The following is a 26,741-nucleotide window of genomic DNA, read 5'->3' on the forward strand; positions in this document are numbered from 1 at the left end:
ATTTATACATCTCAGATTTTTTTTAACCTCAAAATACTTTAGAAGCATCAAATCCAAACCTGATATTATGTATTTTTAGAAACCTTTATTCTTTTGAAGTTGTTATCCAAAAGGAAGTCACCGTGCCCAATTAATGCTAAGATTTATGAAGTGAACTACTGGGAACAATTTCAAGAACCTTTATTGAAACCAACATTCAAATAGTATCTCAAGGGTGAAATTCTGTTTCAGCAAAACCAATTTTAACAATTTCAAATATATATAAAAACATTTAAAAATTAATCTTGTTAAAGGTGATAATTTCCCTTTCCCCCATTTTATCTGCTATACTTCATTGCACCAAAGAAACAGGGAAGACTTGTTTAATCATTTGCACCAGGAAGAAAAGAAAAGGAAAACTGCATTTTGACAAGTGCCAAATGTCAGGAATCACATCAAATCAGAGTGTAATTATAGGCTTAATATGGTATAACTAAGGCTTTCAATTCGACAGTCCCAAAGCCCATGTGAATTGCCACCATGTTAAGGTCTCCCATAGCTTGACTGCTGGACTAAAAGGCACAGGGGCTGCTGCCGATGGTAAAGGAAGTGACGCAGTACTTAGAATCGGGCCGAAGTTAAGGGTTTACTTCGGCGGTCTTCTGGCTTGATCAGCCTGAGAAAGACTGCCCTTTTGGATCTTGTTTCTGAGTTGGGCCCAAAGGGCTGAGCTGCTGTGAACAGACACTCCAGAAGCTCCCGTGAGAACAGGTCAGAGGTGGACTTAAATTTAGAATTTCAACTTAACAAGGTGCTACACAGCATATTTAATACGAGGCTCTTAAGAGCAGCATCTGTTGAGTTTTGAGATATTAAACATAGAAATGAGTACAGTCTGTACTTCTGTGCCAATTTAAAAGCTTTACCAGTATTTAAAAATATATATAATATGGTTGAGAAGAGTCTGTACAGTTACTCTGAATAGAGAAGTTTTAATTTGTTTACAAATAGCATATAAAGGGAGACACAGGCTGGTGGCAGAGCAGAGCCAGCAGCAGTGCCGGGTCCAGCCTGACCTGCCACTGCCGAGCGGACACGGCCCTGACCGACGTCTCAGGGGCAGCAGCAGCAGCGGGGGTGCAGGAGAGCGCTTCTGATGCTCCTGTTTACAACCCCATCACACCCACTCTCCTTCAAGCCAAACAGTCCAGTTGCATATTGCAACCTGATCCAACTGAACACCAAGTAAGACAGACGGCAGAGATCGCCGTCTGTGCAGCAGGGCCCCAGGGAACCCGGAAAGTTCTAGAAAGCTGTCTCACCAAGAACCTACTATGTGCAACCTAGTAACGTCTTCCACGTGTCTGTTTAGAAAGAGAAGCGCAAGTATTTCAAGTGGCAGGCACTTGAAATTCTTGTGTTTTTTGTGAATAAAAAGTGTTTATGGTAACGGGGGGGAAATGGTATTACTACAGTCGGGTAGACAGAAACAGTAGTTGTTGGTTGTTGTACAACACCCACAAAATCAGACATGTCAACTGCCCTCCCGGAGGCCTGGCTCTCAGGCACGTATTTGTGCGACCATCCCAGTTAAGCACAAATAACAGTAATTTCTCTCACATCAGCATGTGGCACGGTTCACATTTTCAGAATAACTTCATCTTCCCTGAAACAATATTCAGTACAGTCTCCAAGCAAACACTGAGTTTTATCTTAAGCTCTCTGGCTCTTCTACCTGCGGGCGGTCATCTTGCAGGCCTTGGGCCCCGTCCTGGAGGGCTCCAGGCGGCTCGGCTTCCGGAGGGGCGGGCGCCTCTGGGTGTCGCTCATGGCTGTTAGCTTCTGAGGCCTCTTGCCCACCCGACGACTGCTCCATCTTCTCCAAGTCTTCGATGTGACCGACTGAGCTGGTCTCGCTGATGGCATCCGAACCACGCAGGGACCTTTTAAATGGCTTCTGGCCTAGAAGATCAATGAACAGCACTGATGGTTCAGGAAAGGGCTCCCCTGCAGCAGGAGCCAGCTGTGCTCTAAGCAATCTGTGTTTAATCACAGCAGAAATCCCAGGGATCCCTGGCTCTGAAGCATTAAGTGATGAGGCGAGAAATGAGAGCTGATGTGACACTAACATGCCCCCAGCGCCAGGGACCGTGAGGGAACCCCAGCTGGGAGAAACTCAGAGGAGTGGACACAGGTTAAATGTGACGCTCCACAGGTGACTCCCCAAGGCTCAGAGATGGCTGAAGGGGCAGAGACGCGTGTGTGCTCAGTCACTTCAGTTGTGTCTGATTCTTTGTGACCCCATGGACTGTAGGCCTCCAGGCTCCTCTGTCCTTGGAATTTCCCAGGCAAGAATACTGGAGAGGGTTGTCATGCCCTCCTCCAAGGCATCTTCCTGACCCAGGGATTGAACCCGTGTCTCTTAAGTCTCCTGCATTGGCAGGTGGGTTCTTTACCACTAGCGCCACCTGGGAAGCCCAGGGGCAGGGACCACTGTTCTTAAATGAAGAGAAATAGAACTTCGGGTTGAAGAACCAAGAAGACAGGAATGCAGGTCCTAAAAGCGTTATGGGAGGCCAAGGTCTCTTCCCCAGGGAAATACGAAGAACGAAATACCATTCTTCAGTGTGAGTGAACTCAGGCATGGGGACTGACGTACCTGGAAGCCTCTGTTTGGTGCGAGTGCCTGTGGGGGTCTGAGGTGGTGTGACCCCCGAGCCTTGCACTTTGTAGACGTACGTGTGTTCCGTGGACTCCAAGGAGCCTGTGGGAAGGAGGTGGGGAGGTGTGGGGTAAGCGCCCAGGGTGGGCAGCCCTGTGGAGGCCCGTCAGCCTTGTTCCCCACGTGCTTCCAGCTGAGGCTCCAGATCCCTGAGCCAGCTGCTGGCGGCTGAGCCGTGAGTGCTGGCCCCGTGGGGTGTTCCAGCCTCGTCTCCCCGCCATCCTGTGTGCGTGTGAAAGCAGTCAGCCTGCAGTGTGGCTCGAGCATGCCGGGAGAGCCAGGCCCTGATGGGAAATGTCTTTTAGCAACAAGGAGCGGATGCCTCTTGGCTAAAGGCTGTGGCCTGGCGGGTTGAGAGTCAGATTGTCCCCTGCTGCCCTGTGACCGTGTAGTCATCATTTCCTGGGGAATGGCCCAGGTTTGAGGAGCCTAATCCACTGGCAGAACAGCAACTGGGAGTACTCACTGAACTAAAATGGCTACAGACTACAGCCTTTCACTTGCCCCGTGCAAAAGCAGCCCTCGACTGGGGCAAAACACTCATGAGAGCTGCAAAGAATATTAACACTGATCCGAACAGACAGCTGCGTGGGCTTGGACCCCAGGAAGGGAGTCTTCTGGGGCACGGGCACCTGCCTCCGTGCTGTTCCAACTGTCGGGACAGAAGAGGAGGATGAGAGTCTAGGCAGACAAACCTCGCCTCCTCTCCGGTCCTGGCCCAGCGCCTGGTGTGAAGCCTGGGACGCACACACGGCTCCTCATCCCAGGACACCTGGCCAAACACTCCAGATGCGAGAGATTGGGAGGAAGGTAGTCCTACCTGCCGTCAGGTTGAACGTCCTTCCTTTTTGTGATGCTTGTACTGGAGAAAACCAGTTCAGCACGGATCCAACCACGGGGATCTGCCGTAACACCCCCTGCAAAACACAAGCGTTGCTCAAGGCCATCGTCCGGAGGCCAGCTCCCAGCCCGAGTCCAGCTGGGGGCCCAGCCCGGAGCCTCACCTCTTCCAGAAGCCGCTCCTCGTTTGCCTTCTGCAACTGAACCTGAGCTTCCTGGATTCCTTTCCGAACCACTTCTGTCATGTTTTCCAGAAGCTGTGTTAAGACCAAGGAAGGCATTATCTGTCCAAGCTGCTTGCTGGGGTTCTAGATTTATAAACACAGCACTGGCGATATTTTTCAAAAGTGTGTTAGTAAACGGTACTTTAACATGTCGTGTGAAAATACAGCAGAAAATCAAATAGAAGAGGTCAAGATGCTAAAGGAGGCCTAGTGTTAGGCGCCGTGGTGACTGGCCGCATTTGCCAGGGAAGAGAACTGCCCCTATGATCTGAACGTCCTACCAACAGGAAACAGACACAACAGGGACTTCCCTGGTGGTCCAGTGGTTAAGAATCTGCCTTCCAATGGAGGGGACATGAGTTCCATCCCTGGTCTGGGAACTAAGATCCCACATGTCTTGGGGCAACTAAACACGTCTACGTGTCACAACTGGAGAGCCTGCACTGTAGGAGGACCCAGTGCAGGCAGAAGGAAAAAAACAAGACACAGTGCTTAACATTCATGGAAACGGAGGCAGAAGTGATACAGGCGGGGTCAGAAAACTTTAAGATGCCCTCCCACGAACCAAGAAAGTTGGCTCCTAGGCTCCATTTCAAACCCCTTTTCTTCTGCACCCCTCCTACCAAACACGAGTCACGCGACACAGCTGCCTGCCTCCTCTCAGGCCAGCCTCGCGCTGCCCCCTTTTCCCTCCCTTTGAGGGATTCCTAATGACTCATATCTGGTGTGGAGAGCGTCCCGTAAGCCTGAAAGCCTGGTCCTCTGTGCCAACTGGCCAAGAGCAGCAGGTCTATTACGGGCGGGAAGTTCTGTTACCTGAAGCACCATCCCATCCAGCCCCAGGACCAGCTCTGACCAGCTCTCCCCTGGCCTTGCGGGGCAGAGGTGATGTGAACGCATCTTCCTGAACGTGCGTGCACCACCTCACTTGCTCATATACGTCTTTCCCAGGCTGGCTCGTGAGTTCACTGAGGGCAGGGACTGCCCTGGTACCTGCTCAACGCCTGGCTCACAGGCGGCCTTTAAGTACTTGGGGAAAGAATGAATGGACAGACATCACCGAGGTAAGCTTCTTCCTTTGTGACTCCAGCTAGTTGCCCAGGGAAAACCCAAAAAAGGAATGAGGCACAGATTACTCTTACAGACCCTTGAGTCCTCCTCGATTTCTCGGGCTGTGACTGCGATGGTCTCTACTAGTTCGGAAATATCGATGTCATCACTCGCCATGCCAATGTAAATACAGCTCTTCATGCTTTTATACTCAGGGCCTGTGGGCAGAAACAACAGACTTACTTGGTTCCCAAGTCCGCTGTCACGAGTCAGACAGGCCATTCCGTGTACACCACGCGGCCAGGCACGGGGCAGCCTCCCCTAGGGGGTGAGGGCATGGATCTACTGCGGATTCGGGACCCAGCGAGGCTGTGGCAGGGGCAGGAAGCTCTCTCATGCTATGAAGAGCTACACCACTTAAGACAGCCCAACTCCCTTTAGGCCAGTTAGAAAACGACTTCCAAAGTCCACAGCTGACTTAGAGGAGTAATTACCCATTTTAAATGTAAGGTCAGATTCCAGTTCATTTAACTTTTTCAGAAGCCCAGCATGGATTTTTTCCCCTTCTGGATCCAATTTCAAACTGCTCTTATCATCATTAGCGTGTTCATACCTATAAACAATATCACATAACAGCACTTCAGTAATCTAAAGTAAGTGTCCCTCTAGACACAGGATGACAGGTGAAGTAGAAGCTGCTGGGAGTTACCAAGGGTGTGCAAGGAGACACAGGGCAAAGGAGCCGCTCAGAGGGTCTCAAGAGTGAACCTTAAGAATGTCCCAGGGGAGCCCAAGTCTCCAGGTACATGAAATGTACAAAGAGGGGCATGATCAAGAAGCCCCATCACTCGTAAGAGGAATAGGAGGCTTCTCTCATCCCGAGAGGGGACAAAGGGACTCAAGACGCCCACTGAGTCAGAGGTTGGAGGGTCTGCCCCCACTGGGAAGTGGTTCTCCGGGGTGAGTGGTAGCTCTCTGTTCGTACGTCAGTGGCGCACTAGTAACTTTCAAGTTGGAGCAGAAAGAACACACAGCAACTCCTACTTCACTGAGCGCGTGCTGGGCCGCTTGCCAGCTGTGCTCTTTTAAATGCCCAGGTCTGGGTGAACTTGCATCAGACACGAGTGCTGTGACTACACATATTCATTTTAGATTTCTAAGCTGGTTCACAAAATGATCCGCCCACAGTCTTACCATACCTGACAACTCCTATTCCAGGCCAGTTGGGGTCGTCAACGTATAAGAGGCCTGCCGTTGCCTCCACCTCCTGCTTGAACTCCTCTCGCAGCTGCAGTGTACAGGTCAGGACCGGCAGCTTGCTCTGGACGCAGGCCACCAGCTGATCCACATCCTCTCCCCGAGTCCCTAAAACTGGACATGTGCACAGAATGTCAGGGAAGCACTTAAGGAACGGCTGGAAAGGAGGGAGCTGTGCTCTCAGTTCCACTATCAGAACATCAGCAGTTCTCAGTATAGCCAGTCAATTGCAGCTGAGGACTCAAAAAAAAAAAAAACAACCACTAAACCCAGATACGTGAGGATATGAGATATCTATGGATGTGAGAGTTGCACCATAAAGAAGGCTAAGTGCCAAAGAATTGATGCTTTTGAATTGTGGTGCTGGAGAAGACTCTTAAGAGTCCCTTGGACTGCAAGGAGATCCAACCAGTCCATCCTAAAGGAAATCAACCCTGAATATTCATTGGAAGGACTGATGCTGAAGCTCCAATACTTTGGCCACCTGATGTAAAGAGCTGACTCACTGGAAAAGACCCTGATGCTGGGAAAAATTGAGGGCAGGAAGAGAAGGGGGTGACAGAGCATAAGACGGTTGGGTGGCATCATCGACTCAATGGACATGAGTTTGAGCACACTCTGGGAGATAGTGAAGGACAGGGAAGCCTGGTGTGCTGCAGTTAATGGGGTCACAAAGAGTCGGACACGACTGAACTACAAACCCGGATATGGAAGAAGCAGGTGTTAAAAATTCACACAGCTGATGGCCTAGGTGTAGACACATTTTGTTCTTACACAGAAGATAGCATTAGCTCCTCTGATTTAACACACAGTGAAATCCTACCATGGAAATCAGATTCTTCTTGAAGAAAGACTCTGCTTAAGTCAAGTGATAAACGTATCAGGTTGGAAACAAGAAGACAGCCACACAGTTCTATTAACATGGAGGGGAGAGAGGTTTGGGGGTGGGTGGAGGGGCAGCAGGGCGGGGTGGTGATGGTGACAGCACCAAGTGCTTCTGAAGGTCAGAGCCTGAGAGTCTCAGGGTTCACTGCGCCCTCGCTTCCACTGATTCAAAGCTTATGTGATCTAAGCCTCAATACGTGCAGCCTGGGGTGTCCACAGTTACTTTTTCCAGTTCCAGACCCCCTGCTCAGCAGGACCAAAGGCTCCCAGAATGTCCCGAGGCCTCTGGCCACAGTCATGACATGCGGGACAGGTGCCTGCACTTCCCTACTTTGGAGTCTGTGGGAAAAATACCTTTCCAAAGATGCCGAAAACACCTCATGAAAAACCATCAAGCATTCTCTGAACGTATTTAGATCATCTCAGAAAAAAGCACAATCAGATTTCTGATACATCTCTATACAGCTTATTTTGAAGTGCCTCCTATAAAACATGCCAAGCACCACCCAAGCCACTGCATGTTCACAGTCTCACAGTCTGATCTGCACATCACCAATGTGAGGTGGTGGGGAACAGGTCTGGAGACAAGAAACTTGCTCCAGGCCCCACAGGTATGAAGTGGCCAAGGGGGGACAAGAACCCCAGGACTTTCTGTCATAAAAGTCCACGTGCTTTCAGCTCTGTTGCTCTCTAAGAGGTCTACGACAGTGATCTCGACCTTCACTGGCCTGTTTGGTGCCCTGGCTCCATTCCAAGTACACTCAGTCAACCAGAATTTGAGGTGGGGCTGGGCACTGGGGGGGGTTTCAGAGCTCTGCAGGGATTCTAAAGTCACTCTGGACTGAGAACCACTGAACAGGAAACAAAAGGTCAGAGGACATCAAGACACAGGAATTCGAGTGACTTCACAGATCTCTCTTTGTGAGGAGGTACCCTGGAAAGGGGCTTGTCTACCTAAACTCAGCCAAATGAAAAGTAAAAGCCTCCCCAGGGAGAGAAGACAGCCTCATAGGGGCAAGCGATCAGTCCACAGCCTGGACTCTGACAACCTTGCACCGGTGCCCTCAGAACAACACCGAGGGTGCCCCACGGAGACCGCTTACCTGCCGCCGTCATCAGAGGGCTGAACCGCACGCACGTGCCCTCAACCTCCAGATCCATGACCGTGAGGCCGCTCATGGGCACCAGCTGCTTCAGCTGTTCTCCCAGCTGCAGGGAAAGGGGCAGAATGAATGCACTCCAGCAAGGAGGGCACCCGTGTCTCCTCGTTCACTCAGCCCAGACCCAAGAGGTTCCTGGAAGTGAGTTTCCTTTCATGTGTAATTTTCTTTGAATACTTATGGCACCTTCATTTTAAAAATTGTAAATTTTATATTTTTTCTTACTACAAAAATGTTTGCTATAGAAAAATCTAGGCAACACAGGTAAACCAAACCAAAACAGAACAAAAACTTACCCACAACACACCACTGAGAAACACCTACTGACTGTTGACATATGGGATAACCCTCCCCCATCTTCTGTGCATGTGAGTCTGTTTCTTCCATTGCTGTTGTGAAACAGGATATACTACATGCTGCGTAGTAAGCTGCATTTTTCCATGCAATTCACAGTGACCATTTCCCTTCTGCCATGAACATGCAGCTACACGGTTTATACTGGCTGTTCTGAACTTCACTGCATGGGTGTACCTTATTCACCCGAACACCTAGGTTCAATTCAGTTCAGTCGCTCAGTCGTGTCCGACTCTTTGTGACCCCATGAACCACAGCACGCCAGGCCTCCCTGTCCATCACCAGACTCACGTCCATCGAGTCAGTGATGCCACCCAGCCATCTCATCCTCTGTCGTCCCCTTCTCCTCCTGCCCCCAATCCCTCCCAACATCAGAGTCTTTTCCAATGAGTCAACTCTTTCAATTATTTTTTTTTTTTAGGCTACACTTTGCAGCATGCAGGATCTTAGCTCCCCATCCAGGGACTGAACCTGGGCCCCGTGCAGTGGAAGCTCGAGTCCTAACCACTGGGGGCATGTCCGAGGTTTTGCTAGGGTTGGTGCTGCTCTGATGAACACCTTTACATTGTTTAGAATATTCTTTATACTGAAATCATCCCATGATTTCAGTGTCAAAAGACAGCCAAAGCAAAGTGCCCCTCCACCGAAGGCATGCAGGGGAGGCTTCATGTGCCTTCTGGGATCAGCAGAGCTCCACAGTGCCTGGACCACAGGCCAGGTTTGGCTTGCTGTCATTCACCTTTACAGGGAAGGAGAGAAACGGTTCCGTGAAGAACCTGCGGGAACAGTGCTGAGAGGACCTGCCGGAACTCATGCAGCCTCTGGGGCTGTGGTTTTTGCTTAAGAAGCCCAGGACAAAGCCCCACGCTTCACAGGGGCTCCCCTGTGAGTTTCTGCCTTCCTAGAGGTGACCATGCATTATCCCAACCATCCAGACGCAGCAGGACGGGCACGTGACAGCGTTCTTACCCAGCGGTTCAGGGCATCACAGGAGTGCCTCTCCCGGCCGACGGCTGAGGCGGCAGCGCTGGGCGCTGGGATGGCATTAAGTCCTGGATCTGACACAAAACACAGAGGGGTTTGCCTCTCAGAAACACAGCCAACTACAGCAACCCCCCGACCCGGCTCACTTAGTGCCCAACATGAACCTGAGAGAAAAGTCTCAAATAGTATGAAGACCAACACACTTACATCTATTTATACAAATGTAATTCTTAATTTCATTAACACATTTTCTCCCTCAAGGAATTCTGAGCATAAATCAAAGCATAAAAATTATAAGTCACCAACTAGTCCACAAGCACCGAGCCCTGTGCAGGGGAGTCAGCCCAGCAGCACGCCAGGCCTCACAATGCAACCGGCCTCCTACGATAAATGGTCGAGGTGCCCACTCGTGCTAGGCGCTGTGCTGGGCCTGGGGTTAGAATATGAGGCAGACAAGGTTTTTAGGCTGCCTCTTATGTTCTATGGGAGAAACAGCATAAAGAAATGAAATCACTAAATACTGTTGTCAGGGCCTTGAAAGAAGGTGAGGCTCTGAAACGACATGAGGGAGTCAGTCACCTCAGACAGGACAGGCAGGGAAGGCTCCATGAGGGGGTGGGCACTGGGGGAACCTGAAGGCGGGAAGGAGCTGGGAGGACGAGGCGGGCAGTGGTGCCTCAGAGGAGACCAGTCTGACTGAAGCACAGTGAGCAAGAAGAGGAAGGCGGACAGAAGGGGAGGGCTTGGACTCGCAGGCTGCATGAGGCCTGGTCCAGAGCCTGGACCTCATCCATCGGGCACGGGAAGACACGCAGGCTACGGGCAAGGGGGTGACAGGAAGTGGAGAATGGTCTGGAATGGGGTCCACGGCTGTTGGGTGAAACCTGAGAGAGCCTTGGACTAAGCAGGGCGCCTTTGGGACATTATTTACAAATAGAGATTCTTGAATCCGCTTACTGAATCAAAACACTTAGGAAGGAGGGCCCCAAATTCTGTTTTCAAGGGACTCTCATTCATTCCAGCAGTGGTCCAGGGACTGGTGTTTGGAAACCACTGGTTTAATCACAGCAAACTGTCAGTAAAGTGCTAAGGCAAATAGGCCTGGAATTCTTGTGAACCTTATTACATTTTTTTGCAACGATGACAAGATTTTAGCAATCAAAATATTCTGGACTACCTAGTTAACTTGAAGTGGTTTAACACTCAAAGCCCTTACACACAGAAAAATAACCCTCATTTAAAAATCACCTACCAGAGCCCGGTAGTTCCTGGAAAAATCTGAATACCACCACTGGGGAACTGAGCTCATCTTCCACCTGAAACATGGAATCCAGTTATTACCAAGTGATAGTAAATTCCAAACACCTACAAAGTCAAACGGTGAGCCTGGAAACTAGGCTGCAGATGCTGCCCTTAGAAAGCATGCAAAGAGAATCCCCTGGTGGCCCAGTGGTTAGGGCTCAGCGCTCCCACTGCCAGGGCCTGGTTCAGTCTCTGATCAGGGAACTAAGATACCACAAGCTGAGCAGCAGGAAAAAAACCAAAACACCAAAACCAAGAAAACAAACCAAAAAACCCAACCACCACCACCGCCACAGCAAAAAAACCACATCAAGTTCAAAGGTTAATTTCAGTTGCTAGAGAAACAAAAATCAAAGGTTTAGTAAAATTCTTAGAAATAATTATAAGCCAGTCCTGAGAATACATTATAATATGTGACACTGGTACACTGAGAAGCAAAAGGAAATTTTTGATGGTTATGGATAAACATGGGTCCAACACGAAAGATCAAGAAAGGCAAGAAAAAAGTGGCACTAGAATCAGCGAGAGAGTCCAAGCTTTCAAGAATCCAGAAGTGAGGCCACCGCAACCAGGAATGACTGGATCCTTTCCTACTCATCCTCTACTCATTGTGTGAAACTCGCTGAACAGAAGGCAAGTCCTGCTGGCGTGTGAATAACCGCAGTCTAGAACTGAGGCTGTGTTTCTCTAAATCACCGAAGCGATACTTACATTCAGGACAGGCATCAGACAACCATCTTCACTAACAGATTTCCTAACAGATGAAGACGGCCACTGCATTGACTGCCCAGCCCAAGGTTCCCTGTTCTCCACTGAACAAATGTACAGTCAGCCGTCAGCTTCCCCTCAGGGTCAGGACACAGAGGGAGTGTTAATGCCCTCGACAGACGGTCGTGTTGGAGGAGGGGGTGGGGGTAGAGGGAGAGGGGCTCTCCAAGCATTCAACAACTCCAGCACTACAATTCTAGTCTTGAAACCTATTTCCCAAGGCACTGGTAGGGCCACACCAGGACATGCTAACTGGGGAGACAGGCCCAAGATCTTCCCCACTAAGCTGTTCAAAGGAACAAATGTGTGTGAGTCCGATTAAGCAACAGGTAGATTTGAATCTGCCAATTATTTATGGAGCCAATTCTTGTGCTTTCATATCTACTATCTCTTTTAATTTTCACATAAACAAATAAATCTATTAGTTATCTTTAAAGTGAGAGTGGTTTAATATTTATATAGAATGGAGTAAGCATAAAAAGTAAATGGTAACAAGGTGACAAAACTCTACATTCCTGTTTTCAGAACAAGGTAGAATTTGAGTGCCAAGACTTCTCTAGTCTTCTGTTTCTTACTTTTTTGAGCCCAGTGGTCTCAATGTCAGTGTGCATAAGAAATACTGTACAGGGCTATATATGTAGAATTCTGGTTCTGGCCACGTGGTAGACCAAGCCAATACTGAAGTCATCAATTCTAAATACCTGAAATGCTTGATTAAATGTAATCAATAACCAAAAAAAGTTCAAATCATTGTTAGGCTCACAAAACAGGTGAATCCAGAAATAAGAGAAAACAGAAAGAATATTGTAAGCTGAGCTGCAGGGCCTGGGGGGAGGGGAGCACAGACGGGGCCTAGAACTTAGCATTAACATCTAAGGTCGTGGGTTTTTAAGCCCATGTGAGGGGTAGTGCTTAGTTTACATGAAGCCAGGACGCTTGAAAAGTGCTCTTTACGAAAAGAGAGAAAAACTTCACCCACTGATCAGTAAGAAAGCTTCACTCTGCCTAAGGCTCTGCAGAGAGAGACAAAAAATTCTTTCATGAGAAGAAAACATCAGGTGTGTTCTGCACCTGTGTGTGATGTCCTCTGTGGGACTCCTAAAGCTGGGAAACCAACATAAATAAATGGACCCTGGCAAGTCATACGAGAGAAAAAAATCTCACTTGAAACAGAAAAATTATGTAACACAGGAAGCAAGAGTCAGCAGACACAACCGAGAGGACGATATGTGGTCCCAAAACTGAGACTGGAACAGCCATCGGAAACACATGGCGATCACGGTGTTTAAACAGAGAGACAAAGGACCAGAATCCTTGCTTTAAAAGGTGATTATAAAACAGAATAACTTGAAAAAGAACTGAAGAGAATATTGCAGAATGAAAGAGGTCACTGGAAGTAAAAAGCTCAGTGAATGGGTTAAACAGCAGATGAGATGCTGCTCAAGAATAAATGACTGAACTCAAAGAAGGATCTGAAGGGAGGCACTGGAAGGCAGAGAGAGAGAGAGATGCAGGCATCCAAGAGACTGATGGGGGGTGAAGTGAAGGTTCAGTATGCAGCTTACTGGTGTTCCTGAAGGGAGGACATATCTGAAAAAATTAACTGTACAGGATTAAAAAAAAAAGAAGAATCCTCATGTTAAATCAGCACAAGTCCCAAACAGGACTGAAAAAAAAAAAACCCTCACTTGGATGTATCACGGTCAAAGTGGCAGAACAATAAGGATATAAACATGAAACCACGCTCAGTCCCACGGAGGCATTCTGGAATTCTCAGGTGTAATGGTGACAGTGTTCGAGTTTCCCCTCACAGGCCGACTTTAGAATCCACTCCAAGTGTTTGATAAGAGGCCAGTAAAACAGCAGCTTTATCAGAACGCAGCTGCCGAGGAGACTGAACTGGCACCCTGTGAAAGCGGGTCGCGAGTGCCACCCCTGGCCCTGGCGCTGGAGGTGCTGAGCTGGGGAAGTGGGTCCTTGTTTCTGCAATGGGAGAGGCTCCTGAAGGGCCCTCCAGATGGGAAGGAAGAAGGTCATGGGCGCTGGGAGAAGGGAGTGGCTATGCAGCAGAGAAGCTTTTCTGAGATACCCTGGGGTCAAGTCTTGGCTTTGCCACATACTAGTTCTGGGACTCTGGACACACAGCTCATCTGAGCCACAGAAACAGATGCTGCCGCTCGACCCCAGAGGCTTACTGTGAGGGTTCACAAGTCAACACCTATGAAAGCAGCAGACAAAGGCTGTAGCAAGGAGCAGAAGACAATAATCACTTCCACCTTATGGTGCCTGACGCCTCCATTCTGCCTTCCCACACATTAGCTGATACGCCCCTCCTAACAAGCCACCGGGGCAGACGAATCCATTCTCCTCTAACTACCCTGAGACAGAGGGTCCGCTGGCGGAGGACACAGGCTTTGAGAGTGCACCCCAGCTCTACGCTGCTTTACCACATCCTTATCATGTCTGTGCTTTAGCTTCCTCCCCAGTTAAAGAAAAGGAATAACCACTGCGTCCAACTCACAGAGTCTGTGTATTCATCCACACTTGAACACCTATTGTATGCCAGGTACCACACTGGGCGTAGGATATAGTCATGAACAGACAAAAGTCTTTGCCTTGCAAGGCTTCTCCAGACAAAAACAGACAAGGAACAAACACAGCCCACAATTTCAGGCAGTAATAATGATGAAGGGGAAAACCCAGAGCACAGGGAGTGATGGATAGTGGTGGGTGTTACTCTGGTGGGGTGGGGTGAGCCTCTCTGAAGAAGTGATATTTGGGAACTAAGATCTGAAGGATAAGAAATTGGTAATGAGAAGAATTAAGGGGAACAGTGTTTCCAGGTATGGGGAACAGCATGTACAAAGGAGATCTGTGACGGTTAAATTAAACAGGCATGGAAGAGGGACTTAGTATCACGCGTGCTACACAGTAAGCATGTCACAAACAGCAGCTGCAGTGGTGATGGTGACGATGATGATGGTGGGCTACTGACAGGAAGGTGATGATGACGACGTTGATGGATTACTGACAGGCCACAGTGCCTCATGGTGTTTGCCAGTGACTGTCCCCTCTATTGAGTAAAGCAGCCATTGGAAGGAGGGAAGGAACAGGGTTATGCCTAGGCTGTATGTGGCCTTACAAAGAAGTCCAAACCAGTTGGCAATTAGTGAGCGACATCAGCTCCTCCTGGTTTGCAGGAGAATGAGGAAGGAGAGGAATGAGGAGGAGCCCAAGAGGGCTCAGCAAAGGAGCGACAGGAAATACACAGGCCCAGCACTGCCTGTAACCCACCAGCGTGCTCATTCCAGTCCATAATTTAGTCTCTCTATTTGCAATCAAGAGTGTCCAACCAACATACCTTCACCGACAGCTGAGCTCACAGGCTTGAGAGGTTAACAGAATGAGTCAGTGTCACAGGGCCCCTGTGGCACAGCTGAAATTGGAACCCAAGTCTCCTGACTTACATTGATCCTCTGCTTCTCCGGTGGGGCCACTATCCCCTTCCAAGCTAGGAGAGGAGTCACCTCAGGTCAAGTGAGTAGCTCCCAGCTCCTACTCAGAAGGCGGTGGGGGGAGCAGCCCCTGATCAGCACTTAAACCGAACCATGTACTAAAGTGGACACAGACTGCACTCACTTGAACCCCAAATAAACTCAAATGTTAGTTTTAAAGTTAACTATATCCTGAAGAATTGTCAAAGAAACGCCCCTTCATGCAAATGCTCTCTGGGATCAGAGGGCTTCACAAAGAGTGGCCCAAAGCACTCTGAGAGACAAAACAATTTTCCACTTGAGGAAGATGGGTGTTCTAAAAATTTCTGGACAGGTGAAATCAATGGTGCTTATTACATCTTTGTGCAATTTTAAATTTCAATAGAATAAAAACTGTGAATGGATTATTTGAAAAGCACTGTAGGTGTTCAAACAGTGTATGGGGCAAATTTCTAGGCTTTCTGCTAACTGCAGAATTAGGTCATCGGGACATGTATGACTTTCCCAAAGAACGGTGGTTAACTGGAGCTGCCGCAATTCCATGAACACACACCAAATCTGGAGAAAATCATGCTAAGTCACTGAAGGTAAAAGTTACTGACTTTAAGAGACAGACCAAATTATATACTGTACCAAGATTTTGATGTGGTTCACTTTCTTCAAACTTTCTTGCAATCGTTGACTCTGCAAATGACAAAAAAACAGTTTCTTGTAATTTCATATTAAGAAGTAGTTTTCCTAAGGGTCTTTGCAAGTCTGCAAACAAGGATCTTGGGCAGATAAAGCCATCTGCGACTTGACGATTTCTAAATGTGGATACCAATTTTTGCATTTCAACATCTGCAAATATTCCCCAATATGCCAGTTACAATTGCATTTAGTGATTCCAGAAAAGCTTTTTCTAATTAGATATATGTGAATTTGTCATGTTAGCAACATAGAGGTCATTCATTCATTCAAAAAATACTGAGTGCAAGGCAACAAAAACAAAATTAAGCAAGCAGACTACATCAGACTAAAAAGCTTCTGCACAGCAAAGGAAGTCATCAACAAATGAAAAGGCAACCTATGGAACTGGAGAAAATATTTGCAAATCATTTATTTAATAAGGCGTTAAAATCCAAAGTATATGAAGAACTCATACAACTCAATGGCAAAAACCCAAACTATCCCAATTAAAAAATGGACAGAAGATCTGAATAGACATTTTTCCAGACAACAGGCACATAGAAAGTAAAGATGCTCAACATCACTAATCATCAGGGAAATGCAAATCAAAACCACAGCGTGATGTCGCTGCACACCTGGGAGAACGGCTGTCATCAAAACGACAAGAAACAAGTGTTCACAAGAACGTGGAGGAAAAGGAACCCCGTGCACCCTTGGTTGGAATGTAAATTGGTGCAGCCACCGTGGAAAACATATGGAGCTTCCGCAAAAAATGAGAAGTAGAACCACCATATGATCCAGCAATTCCACGTGGGCTATCTGCACTGAAGAACAGGAAAATACTAATTTGACAAGGTATGTTCACTTCAGCATTATTTACAACAGCCAAGATACATAAACAACCTAAGCGTCCATCAAAGGATGAATGAGTTAAGACGTTAGGGCATATAATAATACACACACACGCACACAACAGGAAATAATCAACCGTAAAAAAAGAACAAAAGCTTGTCATCTGCAACAACATGGGTGGACCTCAGGGCTTCCCAGCTGTGCTAGTGATAAAGGACCCACCTGCTAACGCAGGAGACATAAAGACAAGCGTTCAATCCCTGAGTCGGGAAGATCCCCTGGAGGAGGGCATGGCAACCCACTGCCACATTCTTGCCTGGAGAATCCCATGGACAGAGGAGCCTGAAGGGCTACAGTCCATAGGGTCACAAAGAGTCGGACACAACTGAGCGTCTTAGCATGCACACACGGGTGGGCCTTAAGGGCATTACTCCAAGTGAAATAATTCAAACAAAGACAAATAGCATATGATCTCACATGTGAAATCTAAAACGAAACAAAGCTGATAGAAGTCTGGTCTCTGCTACAGGTGACGGCTGGGGGAGGTCGGTGAAGGGACTCAAAAGGTAAAAAGTAGAAACTTGCAATTATTAAAAAATAAGTCATGGGGAATATAGTCAGTATTACTGTAGTAATTTTTTGTTTTGGCCATGCTGAGTGACATGCAGGATCTTAGTTCCCTGACCAGGGATCGAAACTGAGGCCCCTGCAGTGGAAGCGCAGAATCTTAACCACCAGACACCAGGGAAGTCCTGGAAACTAGTTCTTAACATGCTATCACTGGACCTTATATTCTGGGGGAGCTGCAGAGACCAAATGAGAGCCTGCATCCACCGTGCCCCCTGGGGCCGCATAGTGCTTGGCACCGAGTGTAAACGCTCTGGAACTGCTTCCCATGAAGACAAAGAGGAGAAAAAGGAAGAAAAAGAGGAGGAGGACACTGATTTTTGCTCAGGGAATGTGAGGCCTGGTGTGGACTACAAGGCAGGACGGGACATGGGAGACCACACCTGCTGAACCTCTGTGGACTTTTCACACGTGCGTGAGTCAGCAGCGGAGGCCAGGCCTCAGGAGGGTTTGCGATGCACTGTGGTGTCTGCTGGCAGGTAGATGCCAGAGTGCAGGGACCTCAAGTGTCTGGTGGCTAATGTCATCATTATTCTCTTGTACTCCGTAAACCAAAGGGAGCTGAACACCTCTCCCTGGAGTGCCCCAACCTTCCCCAAACCAAGTCACCATGGCAATGAAGGCTTCTCCTTCCGAAGAACCAAACCTCAAGATGAGAGCCAAGAGCCCCATAAGAAAATATTTTTTAAAATGTGCTTCTGTAAACATAATGAGCATGAATCTTAATATTACTTAATGTAAAAATGAAACTACTTAATTTAGAATGTTTATATTTCATTAGAAACTCATGTTAAAATATCCTATTATAACAGGACCCCTATTACAGTAATATGAAAATACTAATTTTTCTTAAATATAAAAATGACACAAACATGTACGAATTCCAATAATATATTTAAAACAAAGATTTATTTTTTCCTGTTTTTGGCTGCACCCATGCAGCATGCAGGATCTTAGCTCCTCAACCAGGGAAAACAAAGATTTATTTTTAAAACTATCTGCATACCTTACCATATGATTAGGCCCTACTGTGGGAGCTTTACCTGTACGAACTCACTAAGTCCTCATGACAATCTTTCATTACATCATCACCTCTATTTTACAGGTGGGAAATCAGAGGGACAGAAAGGTGACATCATGCTGTAGACTTAGGTAGAACTCAGCTCTCAAAAACTGCGTACATAAGGTATTTTTTGTTTTCTGAACTGCAACATAATTATATAGCTTTCACAATTAGAACACCTCAAACAGAGAATTAGAACTGTCCCTAAAGCTTTGCAATTTGGGAGCCCAAGCCAGCGGGTGTTAAAAATATCCATGCCAGCCTTACTCCCCCCAGCCATCATATTCTTTTACCCTCAAGAGTCGGTCGGTCAAGTGGAATGCTTATCCCAGCCTCCACATCCTCCTCCAGTCCTTGGCTGTCACCGTGACTTCTTTTCTCCACCATGCTGACACCGGCATTCATTTTAATCTGATTTCATTTGGACACAAATGCTGGGACAGCCCCAGCAGTCTCTCCCAGAACTTTGAACAAGAAACCTATATATGCAGGACAATTAGTCTGCTTGCTTATGAGAAGGGAAATCCAGACAATGAGGTATTGAAGGCGGGGTAAATCAGTGAAGGATTTTTCTGTCTGTTTCTGCCATGGAGCATCTGTGACTTGTGCGAACTTCAGGTTTCCACTCACCAGCTGACAGGCATGCTTGATCCTCTCCACAATCCCATCAAGTCCCAAGTACTGTAAAGACAACCACAGTGGCAGGGCACGGAGCTTGTCTGCTGGCTTATTTGATGTAAGACCGGAAACTAAAGTCTAAAAAAGTCAATATAGGTTTATTACTTAAAGCCAATGAAATCGCATAGCAGAACTAACCACTTTCCATTTACTATGCACTTAGTTTGTGTCAGATGCTATGCAGGCACTTGGCTTGCATTATTCATTTGATCATCAAGCAACTCCATGAGCAAAGTATTCTAGGCAACTTGGCTCAGAGACCTTGATTTTTCCAAGGGTCCGTGGCTAACATGTGGCAAAGCCGGGATGAGAATCCAGACAGGCTAATCTCAGAGCTGGAGCTCTTAGCCACTCAAGAGGCAGCCCCTTCCAAGGCTGCTCTGAGCATCCCCAAATACTTGGCCAGAAACACATGAGCAAGGCTTCACTGTTTAAGAATCACTGAAAACTTATTTCACAGTTGCCTATCACTAACTGGTTCACTAATAAGAACCATCACTACGCTTTTAAGAACTACATCATTTTGTAACTTTTTAGACAATGTGGAAGATCAAGAGCCTTAAAATAATCTTAATTCCACTGTGGGAATCCAGTCTAAGGAGTAATTTGAAACACGAGTGATGCTCATTATTTCAGTAACAAAAATTTGAAAACAGCCTAAAAGTTCACAAATGGAGGATGACTGTGGTACTTAAATGATGGAATATTATACAGTGATAAAAGTTTTTCATACACATGGGGAAGTATGGGGAGAATAAATAGAAAAAAAATATATGGCATAGTTTCCCTTATGTAAAAAAAAAATTTTTAATGAAAAATCACAGATGTAGCATTAAGGAAGAGATGTACTTTTTCCTTTTTCTGTATTTTGCCCCCAGACTCAATGACTACTCACCACTCCCTACTCCCTCCCAGTGAGAGGAAGCTTACCAAGGCAGGATCGTCATGCTTATAGAGGGTCACGGCTGGAACAGCTGGCAGACCCAGCCACGGGCCTGGAGTCAGCGTCATGCTGTCACATTTGGTTGCAGCCTACCACAGAGGGAACAACTTCCTATTAGACTACCAGGATCCAGTCAACCCAGCACCCTCTTCCATGCATAAAAGCCATCCGGGGTTAAGTGATTTTAAATTCCTTCTTAAAAACACAGTATCTAGTAAATCAACAACATACCAGCACTGAAGAGGAGACATAACCTAGAGCCAAGGTTGCCAGATTCACACTGGAAGGAAAAACACAGACCTGAGAACTAATTATTTACTGCTGCTTATTCACTAAGTATGTACTTACCCCCCTCCCCCTCAAAAGAAAAACAAAACAGGGCTGTGCTGTTCCACGCTGACATTTACATGTCTTTCAGCTGTGTTGGTAGCATTTGCAATAGCAACATAAAATGTGGTACATATATCATACAAATTTCAGGAAAACCTGGAAAATGCATTTTAATTAAAATGTTTCAGGGGATGGCTTCTACTTATCTAGTGTAATAAGTGTCTTACTTTCTATCTTGGTAGGTATTATATCCAAGTCATCACGCTTCCCAGAGGGACAATATTAAGCAAAGCACCGTGTACATATGACGTGCTGGAAATGGACCCCCAGGGCTGCCCCACCTCCTCCCCACCTTTTGTCTTTGGAGCACTCCAGCAGCCTTCTGGGAATCCACTCCCCACCTCCTCTGTAAGACCTCAGCCTCGAAATCACCTAAACTATCAGAGAATTACATTTCCCTGGCCACAGCAACTGGCTCAGCATGAGACTCCTGGAAGGATTTCTGACCCTCTGGACGCAAAGCTGGAAAGGCGGCTGGAGTTGCTGCAGCTACTCTGCACCAGAACAGGAAAGGCTATCTAGCTCCAGACGGAGCCACCATGGAGGAAGGTCAGCCAAGTGACTTGGCTGACGTGGTGCTACTGCTGATCCTAACACTGGTCTGAGTTACGGGAGCCAATAAGACCTCTTTATTATCTGCAACCCAAAGAGTCTTTGGGCTTCCCTGTGGCTCAGCAGCTCCCACTCTGCCTGCAAGGTGGGAGACCTGGGTTCAATCCCTGGGTTGGGAAGATCCTCTGAAGAAGGGAACAGCTACCCACTAGAGTATTCTGGCCTGGAGAATTTCATGGGCTGTATAGACCATGGGATCGCAAAGAGTCGAACATGATTGAGTGACTTGCATCTTCACTTTCACTTCACCAAAGAGTCCTTAGAGATAAATGTGACGACAGAGTGAGCTCTTCCCAGGCACTCTGCAGGCCCACCGAGGACCCACACCCCTCCACTTACCCCTCCACGTGGAGCCATATGCCGTATTGCTCACAGAGCTCCTTCAAACGCCCAATCTTATCTGTGTGCCCCACTGCTGCAGTTCCTGGGATAAAACATCCAAGAAAGGACACAAATATTTCCTGAGTCTTTACAGCATGATAAAAGCTTCTATATACATTATCTCCCTTTGAGAGAAGTAATATATCTGTTTTGTTGAGATTTTCCTTGTAAACTGGCTTAAAATCAACCACTGCAAGCTGATTATTCAAGGATTTTATTCAAGTTTTGAAAAATAAAAAATCAAGCTTGCTGTCAATTTAAATCCTCTCTCTATATATCTATGTACACTAATTTTCTATGTACTTGATCTGTTGTTTCAGAATATATTCAAGTTTCCCACCAAGACTGTGGGTTTGTCAATTTGTACCAGTATTCTATCAACTTTTCCTTTATACATTTCAGTTATATTCGTAAGCATTTATATGTATTATCTCTGAGTAGATGCCATGAATTATCACTATGGAGACTATTTCATCTCACAGCAACCCTGCTATAGTACTTTTGTTCTGTCAGCACTTGCCCAAGATGTGTGTGCACGCTCAGTCGTGTCTGATTCTCTGTGACCCACAGGACTACAGCGCGCCAGGCTCCTCTCTCTGCTCATGGACTTCTCCAGGCAAGAATACTGGAGTGGGTTGCCATTTCCTACTCCACGGCATCTTCCCAACTCAGGGACTGAACGCTCGTCTCTTGTGTCTCCTGCATTGACTGGCAGATTCTTTACCGATACGCCACCTGGAAAGCACTTGCCCGAGATACCCCTTACTTTTTGTCACTTTCTGGGTTATTTTTATTTAGATGTGTCCTCTATAAAAAATAGAGGGAGACCTCGGTTTGATCCCTGGGTTGGGAAGATCCTCTGGAGAAGGGAATGGCAACCCACTCTAGTATTCTTGCCTAGAGAATTTCATGGACAGAGGAGCCTGGCAGGTTACAGTCCATGGGGTCGCAAAGAATTGGACACGACTGAGCAACTTTCACTTTCTTTCCCTTTCTATAAAAAATAATATAATTTCTTTAACCCAATATGAGGTGTTCTTTGTTTAAATTTAGAAAGCACTCTGAAGTCAGCTTAAACACATTACACATGTTGACCCACCCCTTTGGTGACATCTACATGGCAGGCTTTGCTGGGAAGACCCTCTTCACAGAACATGAGTAAAATGAAGAGTCAGCATGCTCCCAATTGTCCTAAATTTCCAGTTAGCAGAAGCCACCTAGTAAGATTTCAGATCTTCACCAACTGATTCAAGGAACACAACTAAGACAAGCGCTTCTCTTGCAGGGGCTGTGCCAAGGAAAAGCCTGAAAACTCCACCTCCAAACCCAAACCCATCTCAAATTAAAAAAAAATCTTAAATGACACATTTAGTTTAGCCAGAACAAAATCAAAGGCCAAGGCATGGGTTGGGTCACATGAGCCATCAAAACATAAGGCACAATGCTGTGTTTAAGCAACTGGAGGCCAGATTCACATTCTCTTCATCTTGTGGCAACGTCAGCTGGCTGACCACTGGGATGCGGGGTCTGGGGAACGCAATGTGGTCACCCTGGTAAGTCACTCAACCGCATGTAAACTGAAGCCCCTCCCATTTGTTAAGTGATCGATAGTACATTGGTTCTGTTTCTATTTAAATATATATACACTAAATCAGGCAGAAGAGACAGTTTTTCTGGTGGCAACAAGGTGGATGAATGCTTTTTCTGTTTATTATTGTTTTTAAATAACCGACTTTACTGATTGAAGTATACTTTATGTACAATAAAATCCACTCATTTATGTGCGTGTGGTGTGCTGAGTTGCTTCAGTCGACTCAATGAATTTTGACAAATGTATACGGCGTGTAACCAGCATCACCCCAAAGTTCCCTCATCTCCCCCTGAAGTTTCACTCTTCTCTCCACTCCTCACTGGCCCCAGACAACTGTGATCTGTTTTCTTTGCTGTCGTTTTATCTTCTTAGAATTTCATATAAATGGCTCATACACTATGTAACTTCTTTTATGTCTGGATTTTGGCACTTAATTAGCACGCTTCTGAAATTCATCCATGTTGATATGTGTATCAGTAGTTATTTTCATTTACTGCTTAGTAACCCATGATTTGTTTATCCTACAATTTATTCATTCACCGAGGGAGGGGAATCTGGGCTGTTTTCAGGTAAGAACATTGCATCTCTTCAGCAGCCTAAGAGTTTCAGCTATTCTGCATTCTCACTAGTGTTTGGCACTGTATTTTTTATATTCTCCATTCTCACAGATGTATAGTAGTAGCTCATTGTGGTTTTACTTTGCATTTCTCTAATGACTAATGATGTTAAGCATTTTTTCGGTGCTTATACATTCATATATTTCTTTGGTGAAATGTCTACTCAAATCTCTTGTTCACTCTAAACACGGTATTATTTATATCTGTAATACTGAATTATAAAAACTTGTATATTTTGGATAGAGTCCTTTGTCAGGAAAATGTTTTGCCACTATTTTCTCCTAGTCTGTTACTTGCCTTTCCATTTTTTTAAACACGTTTTTTTGGATAGCAAAAGCTTTTTTTTTCCCCTTAATTAAATTATAGTTGATTTACAGTGTTGTGTTAGTTTCAGGTATTGTTCAGGCACTAAGTCATGTCCAACTCTTTTGTGACCCTATGGACTGAAGCCCGCCAGGTTCCTCTGTCCATGGGATTTTCCAGGCAAGAATACTGGAGTGGGTTGCCATTTCCTTCTCCAGGGGATCTTCCTGACCCAGGGATCAAACCTGTCTCCTGCTTGGCATTCTTTGCCACTCAGCCACCTGCCAGCAAAGTCATTCTTTTTTAGATTCTTCCATTAAGGTTATTACAAGATATTGAATATAGTTCCCTGGGCAGCAAAGCTTTTAATTTTTGATAAAGCCCAATTATGGTTCTGCCTTTTGTGTCCCTAGAAATCTGTCCTCAGTCAAGGTCATAAAGATCTTCTATATGTTCTTCTAGAAATTTTACTGCTTTGGCTTTTATGTTCAGGCTTATGAACTATTTACAATTAACATCTGCATGTAGAGTGTGGTAAAGACTGAGGTTCAAGTTCTCCTATATTGATATCCAATTGTTCCAAAACCACTGATGGAAAAAGACTATCCTTTTCCTTTTCAATTACCTTTGGCATCTTTGTAAAAAAAAAACACCTAAGTGACCATATTTCTATGGGTGAGTCTATTTCTGAACTCTATTTTCTTCGGTTAAGCTCACACTGTCTTATCTGCACCTGTATAGTAACTCTAAAAGTCAGACAAGGTAGGTCTTCCAGTGCTGTTCTTTTTCTCAATGATTTTCATCATCTTAGACCATTTTATGTCCATATAAATTTTAGAATCAGCCTATCCATTTCTATCAGCAAGGAGATCCAACTGGTCCATCCTAAAGGAAATCAGTCCTGAATATTCATTGGAAGGACTGATGCTGAAGCTGAAACTCCAATACTTTGGCCACCTGATGTGAAGAACTGACTCATTTGAAAAGACTCTGATGCTGGGAAATATTGAAGGTGGAAGGAGAAGGAGACAACAGAGGATGAGACGGTTGGATGGCATCACTAACTCAATGGACATGAGTTTGAGTAAGCTCCAGGAGTTGGTGATGGACAGGGAAGCCTGGCGTACTGCAGTTCACGGGGTTGCAAAGAGTTGGACACGACTGAGCGACTGAACAGAATTGATCCATTTCTATAAGAAATTGGAAGTCTGCTAAGGTTTTGATATGGATTGAGTTGAATATATAGATTAATTTGGGAGAGATCTGACTTAATAATACCAAGTCATTCAACCCATGTTTATGGCACACTGTTCTATTTATTTGGGTCTTCTTCAATTTCTCTCAGCAACATTTTGTAGTTTTCAGTGTGTATACATCTTGCATTATTTTGTTACATTTATCCATGAAGGGTTTTTTGATGCTACTATGAATGGCCTTTAAAATTCAATTTCAATTGTTCATTGCAACCTTGATAGATTTGCTTATTAGTTCCAATGGCTGTTCTTCATGGTTTCCTTAGGACTTTCTATCTTACAATCATGCCATCTATAAATAAAGACAGTTTATTTCTCCTCTCTAATCTGTCATGTAACTATTTTTGTCATGTCGTGTACATCATATAATTATTTTTCTTGCCTTACTGCACTGTCCAGAACTTCAAGTACAATGCTGAATACAATTTGGTGAGCACAGCAGAAAGTGGTAGTTGACTTGCTATCTCAAATGTGGAGATTTAAGTGTGACATTTAAAAATTCAATTTAGAAAGGAAGCACATGATGGAGTAGAAAAGCACTTACATCCTAAATGAAAAAGTATATACATACAAACAAGAACTCCCAAAACAAACCAACATTTTACTATTATAATTCTCACCATGGTACTGATACCATCTACCTCACATTCTTAAGACTGGATCTCTCTAAGGCTAAGTACCAATCTTCTTTTTTTTTCCTAATCCTCTATCTTGTATGTCTAAAATGGAAGATTCAGGTTCATGACACCTACCAGCATTTGCAACCAGAAGCAAGGGCAGTTTTCCTCGTTCTATGTCATCTTTAATCAGTTTCTCCAAGAAGGCAACATCCTGGGATTGAAAGACAAACGATAGAAACGTGAGGCAACCAGCATAAAAGCTGAACAAGGAAAAACGGCAACTTCTGAATGAAGCAAGTACTCTCACAATTTATCAGTTCTTTTCTAGACAATTTTCCTTTTTATCCCTCTAATTATAGATGAGAAAACAAAATCATTTTACTTGAAGATTAACTAGAAAACTCAGTTAAATGAGATTAAAGTTAGAAACTACATACACAAAACCAACATTTCTCTACTTTAAAACATTTACGATTTTAAAAATTCTCTTAAACTGGCCCCCTTGCCACCACAAAAACAGCCGAAAATGTATCTCTAATGTTATGCTAACAAAGGTCCGTCTAGTCAAACCTATGGTTTTTCCAGTAGTCATGTATGGATGTGAGAGTTGGACCATGAAGAAAGCTGAGCTCCGAAGAATTGATGCTTTTGAACTGTGTTGTTGGAAAAGCCTTTTTTTTTTGGCAACTCTTCCCCTGCTTCCCCGCCTACAACTGTTTATTTTCTTTCCTGCAGTTTTGGTTGCAGCACACGGTATTTTTTTTTAGCTGCAGCATAGGGATGTAGTTCCCTGACCAGGGATTGAACCCAGGCCACCTGCATTGGAAACATGAGTCTTAGCCACTGGACCACCAGGGAAGTCCCCTAGAGAAGACTCTTGAGAGTCCCTTGGACTGCAAGGAGATCAAACCAATCCATCCTAAAGGAAATCAGTCCTGAATATTCATTGGAAGGGCTGATGCTGAAGCTGAGACTCCAATACTTTGGCCACCTGATGCAAAGAACTGACTCACTGGAAAAGACCCTGATGCTGGGAAAGATTGAAGGTGGGAGAAGGGGACGACAGAGGATGAGGTGGTTGGATGGCATCACCGACTCAATGAACATGAGTTTGAGCAGGCTC

At 45.7% G+C, this 26,741-nt stretch overlaps 1 protein-coding gene across 3 annotated transcripts in view; it reads right to left on the reverse strand.

Annotated features, from left to right (window-relative positions):
* Positions 1 to 163: 163 nt before the first annotated feature.
* Positions 164 to 26,741, reverse strand: part of PDXDC1 (pyridoxal dependent decarboxylase domain containing 1) — a 54,976-nt gene continuing 28,398 nt past the window's right edge. For all 3 annotated transcript variants that reach the window (XM_019987567.2, XM_019987566.2, XM_070779703.1), the window contains 16 exons: positions 25,751 to 25,829; positions 21,193 to 21,277; positions 20,083 to 20,131; positions 19,839 to 19,940; positions 18,861 to 18,986; positions 15,653 to 15,703; positions 10,708 to 10,771; positions 9,441 to 9,529; positions 8,061 to 8,166; positions 6,015 to 6,186; positions 5,310 to 5,428; positions 4,912 to 5,033; positions 3,706 to 3,798; positions 3,522 to 3,618; positions 2,639 to 2,743; positions 164 to 1,941 (listed from right to left, as the gene is read on the reverse strand). In XM_019987567.2, coding sequence (XP_019843126.2) covers positions 1,688 to 1,941; positions 2,639 to 2,743; positions 3,522 to 3,618; positions 3,706 to 3,798; positions 4,912 to 5,033; positions 5,310 to 5,428; positions 6,015 to 6,186; positions 8,061 to 8,166; positions 9,441 to 9,529; positions 10,708 to 10,771; positions 15,653 to 15,703; positions 18,861 to 18,986; positions 19,839 to 19,940; positions 20,083 to 20,131; positions 21,193 to 21,277; positions 25,751 to 25,829 — 1,713 coding nt within the window. In that variant the 3' untranslated portion in view covers positions 164 to 1,687. The remainder of the gene's footprint in view (positions 1,942 to 2,638; positions 2,744 to 3,521; positions 3,619 to 3,705; positions 3,799 to 4,911; positions 5,034 to 5,309; positions 5,429 to 6,014; positions 6,187 to 8,060; positions 8,167 to 9,440; positions 9,530 to 10,707; positions 10,772 to 15,652; positions 15,704 to 18,860; positions 18,987 to 19,838; positions 19,941 to 20,082; positions 20,132 to 21,192; positions 21,278 to 25,750; positions 25,830 to 26,741) is intronic.

This window comes from Bos indicus, chromosome 25, assembly GCF_029378745.1.
Source record: "Bos indicus isolate NIAB-ARS_2022 breed Sahiwal x Tharparkar chromosome 25, NIAB-ARS_B.indTharparkar_mat_pri_1.0, whole genome shotgun sequence".
NCBI classification, from domain to species: domain Eukaryota; kingdom Metazoa; phylum Chordata; class Mammalia; order Artiodactyla; family Bovidae; genus Bos; species Bos indicus.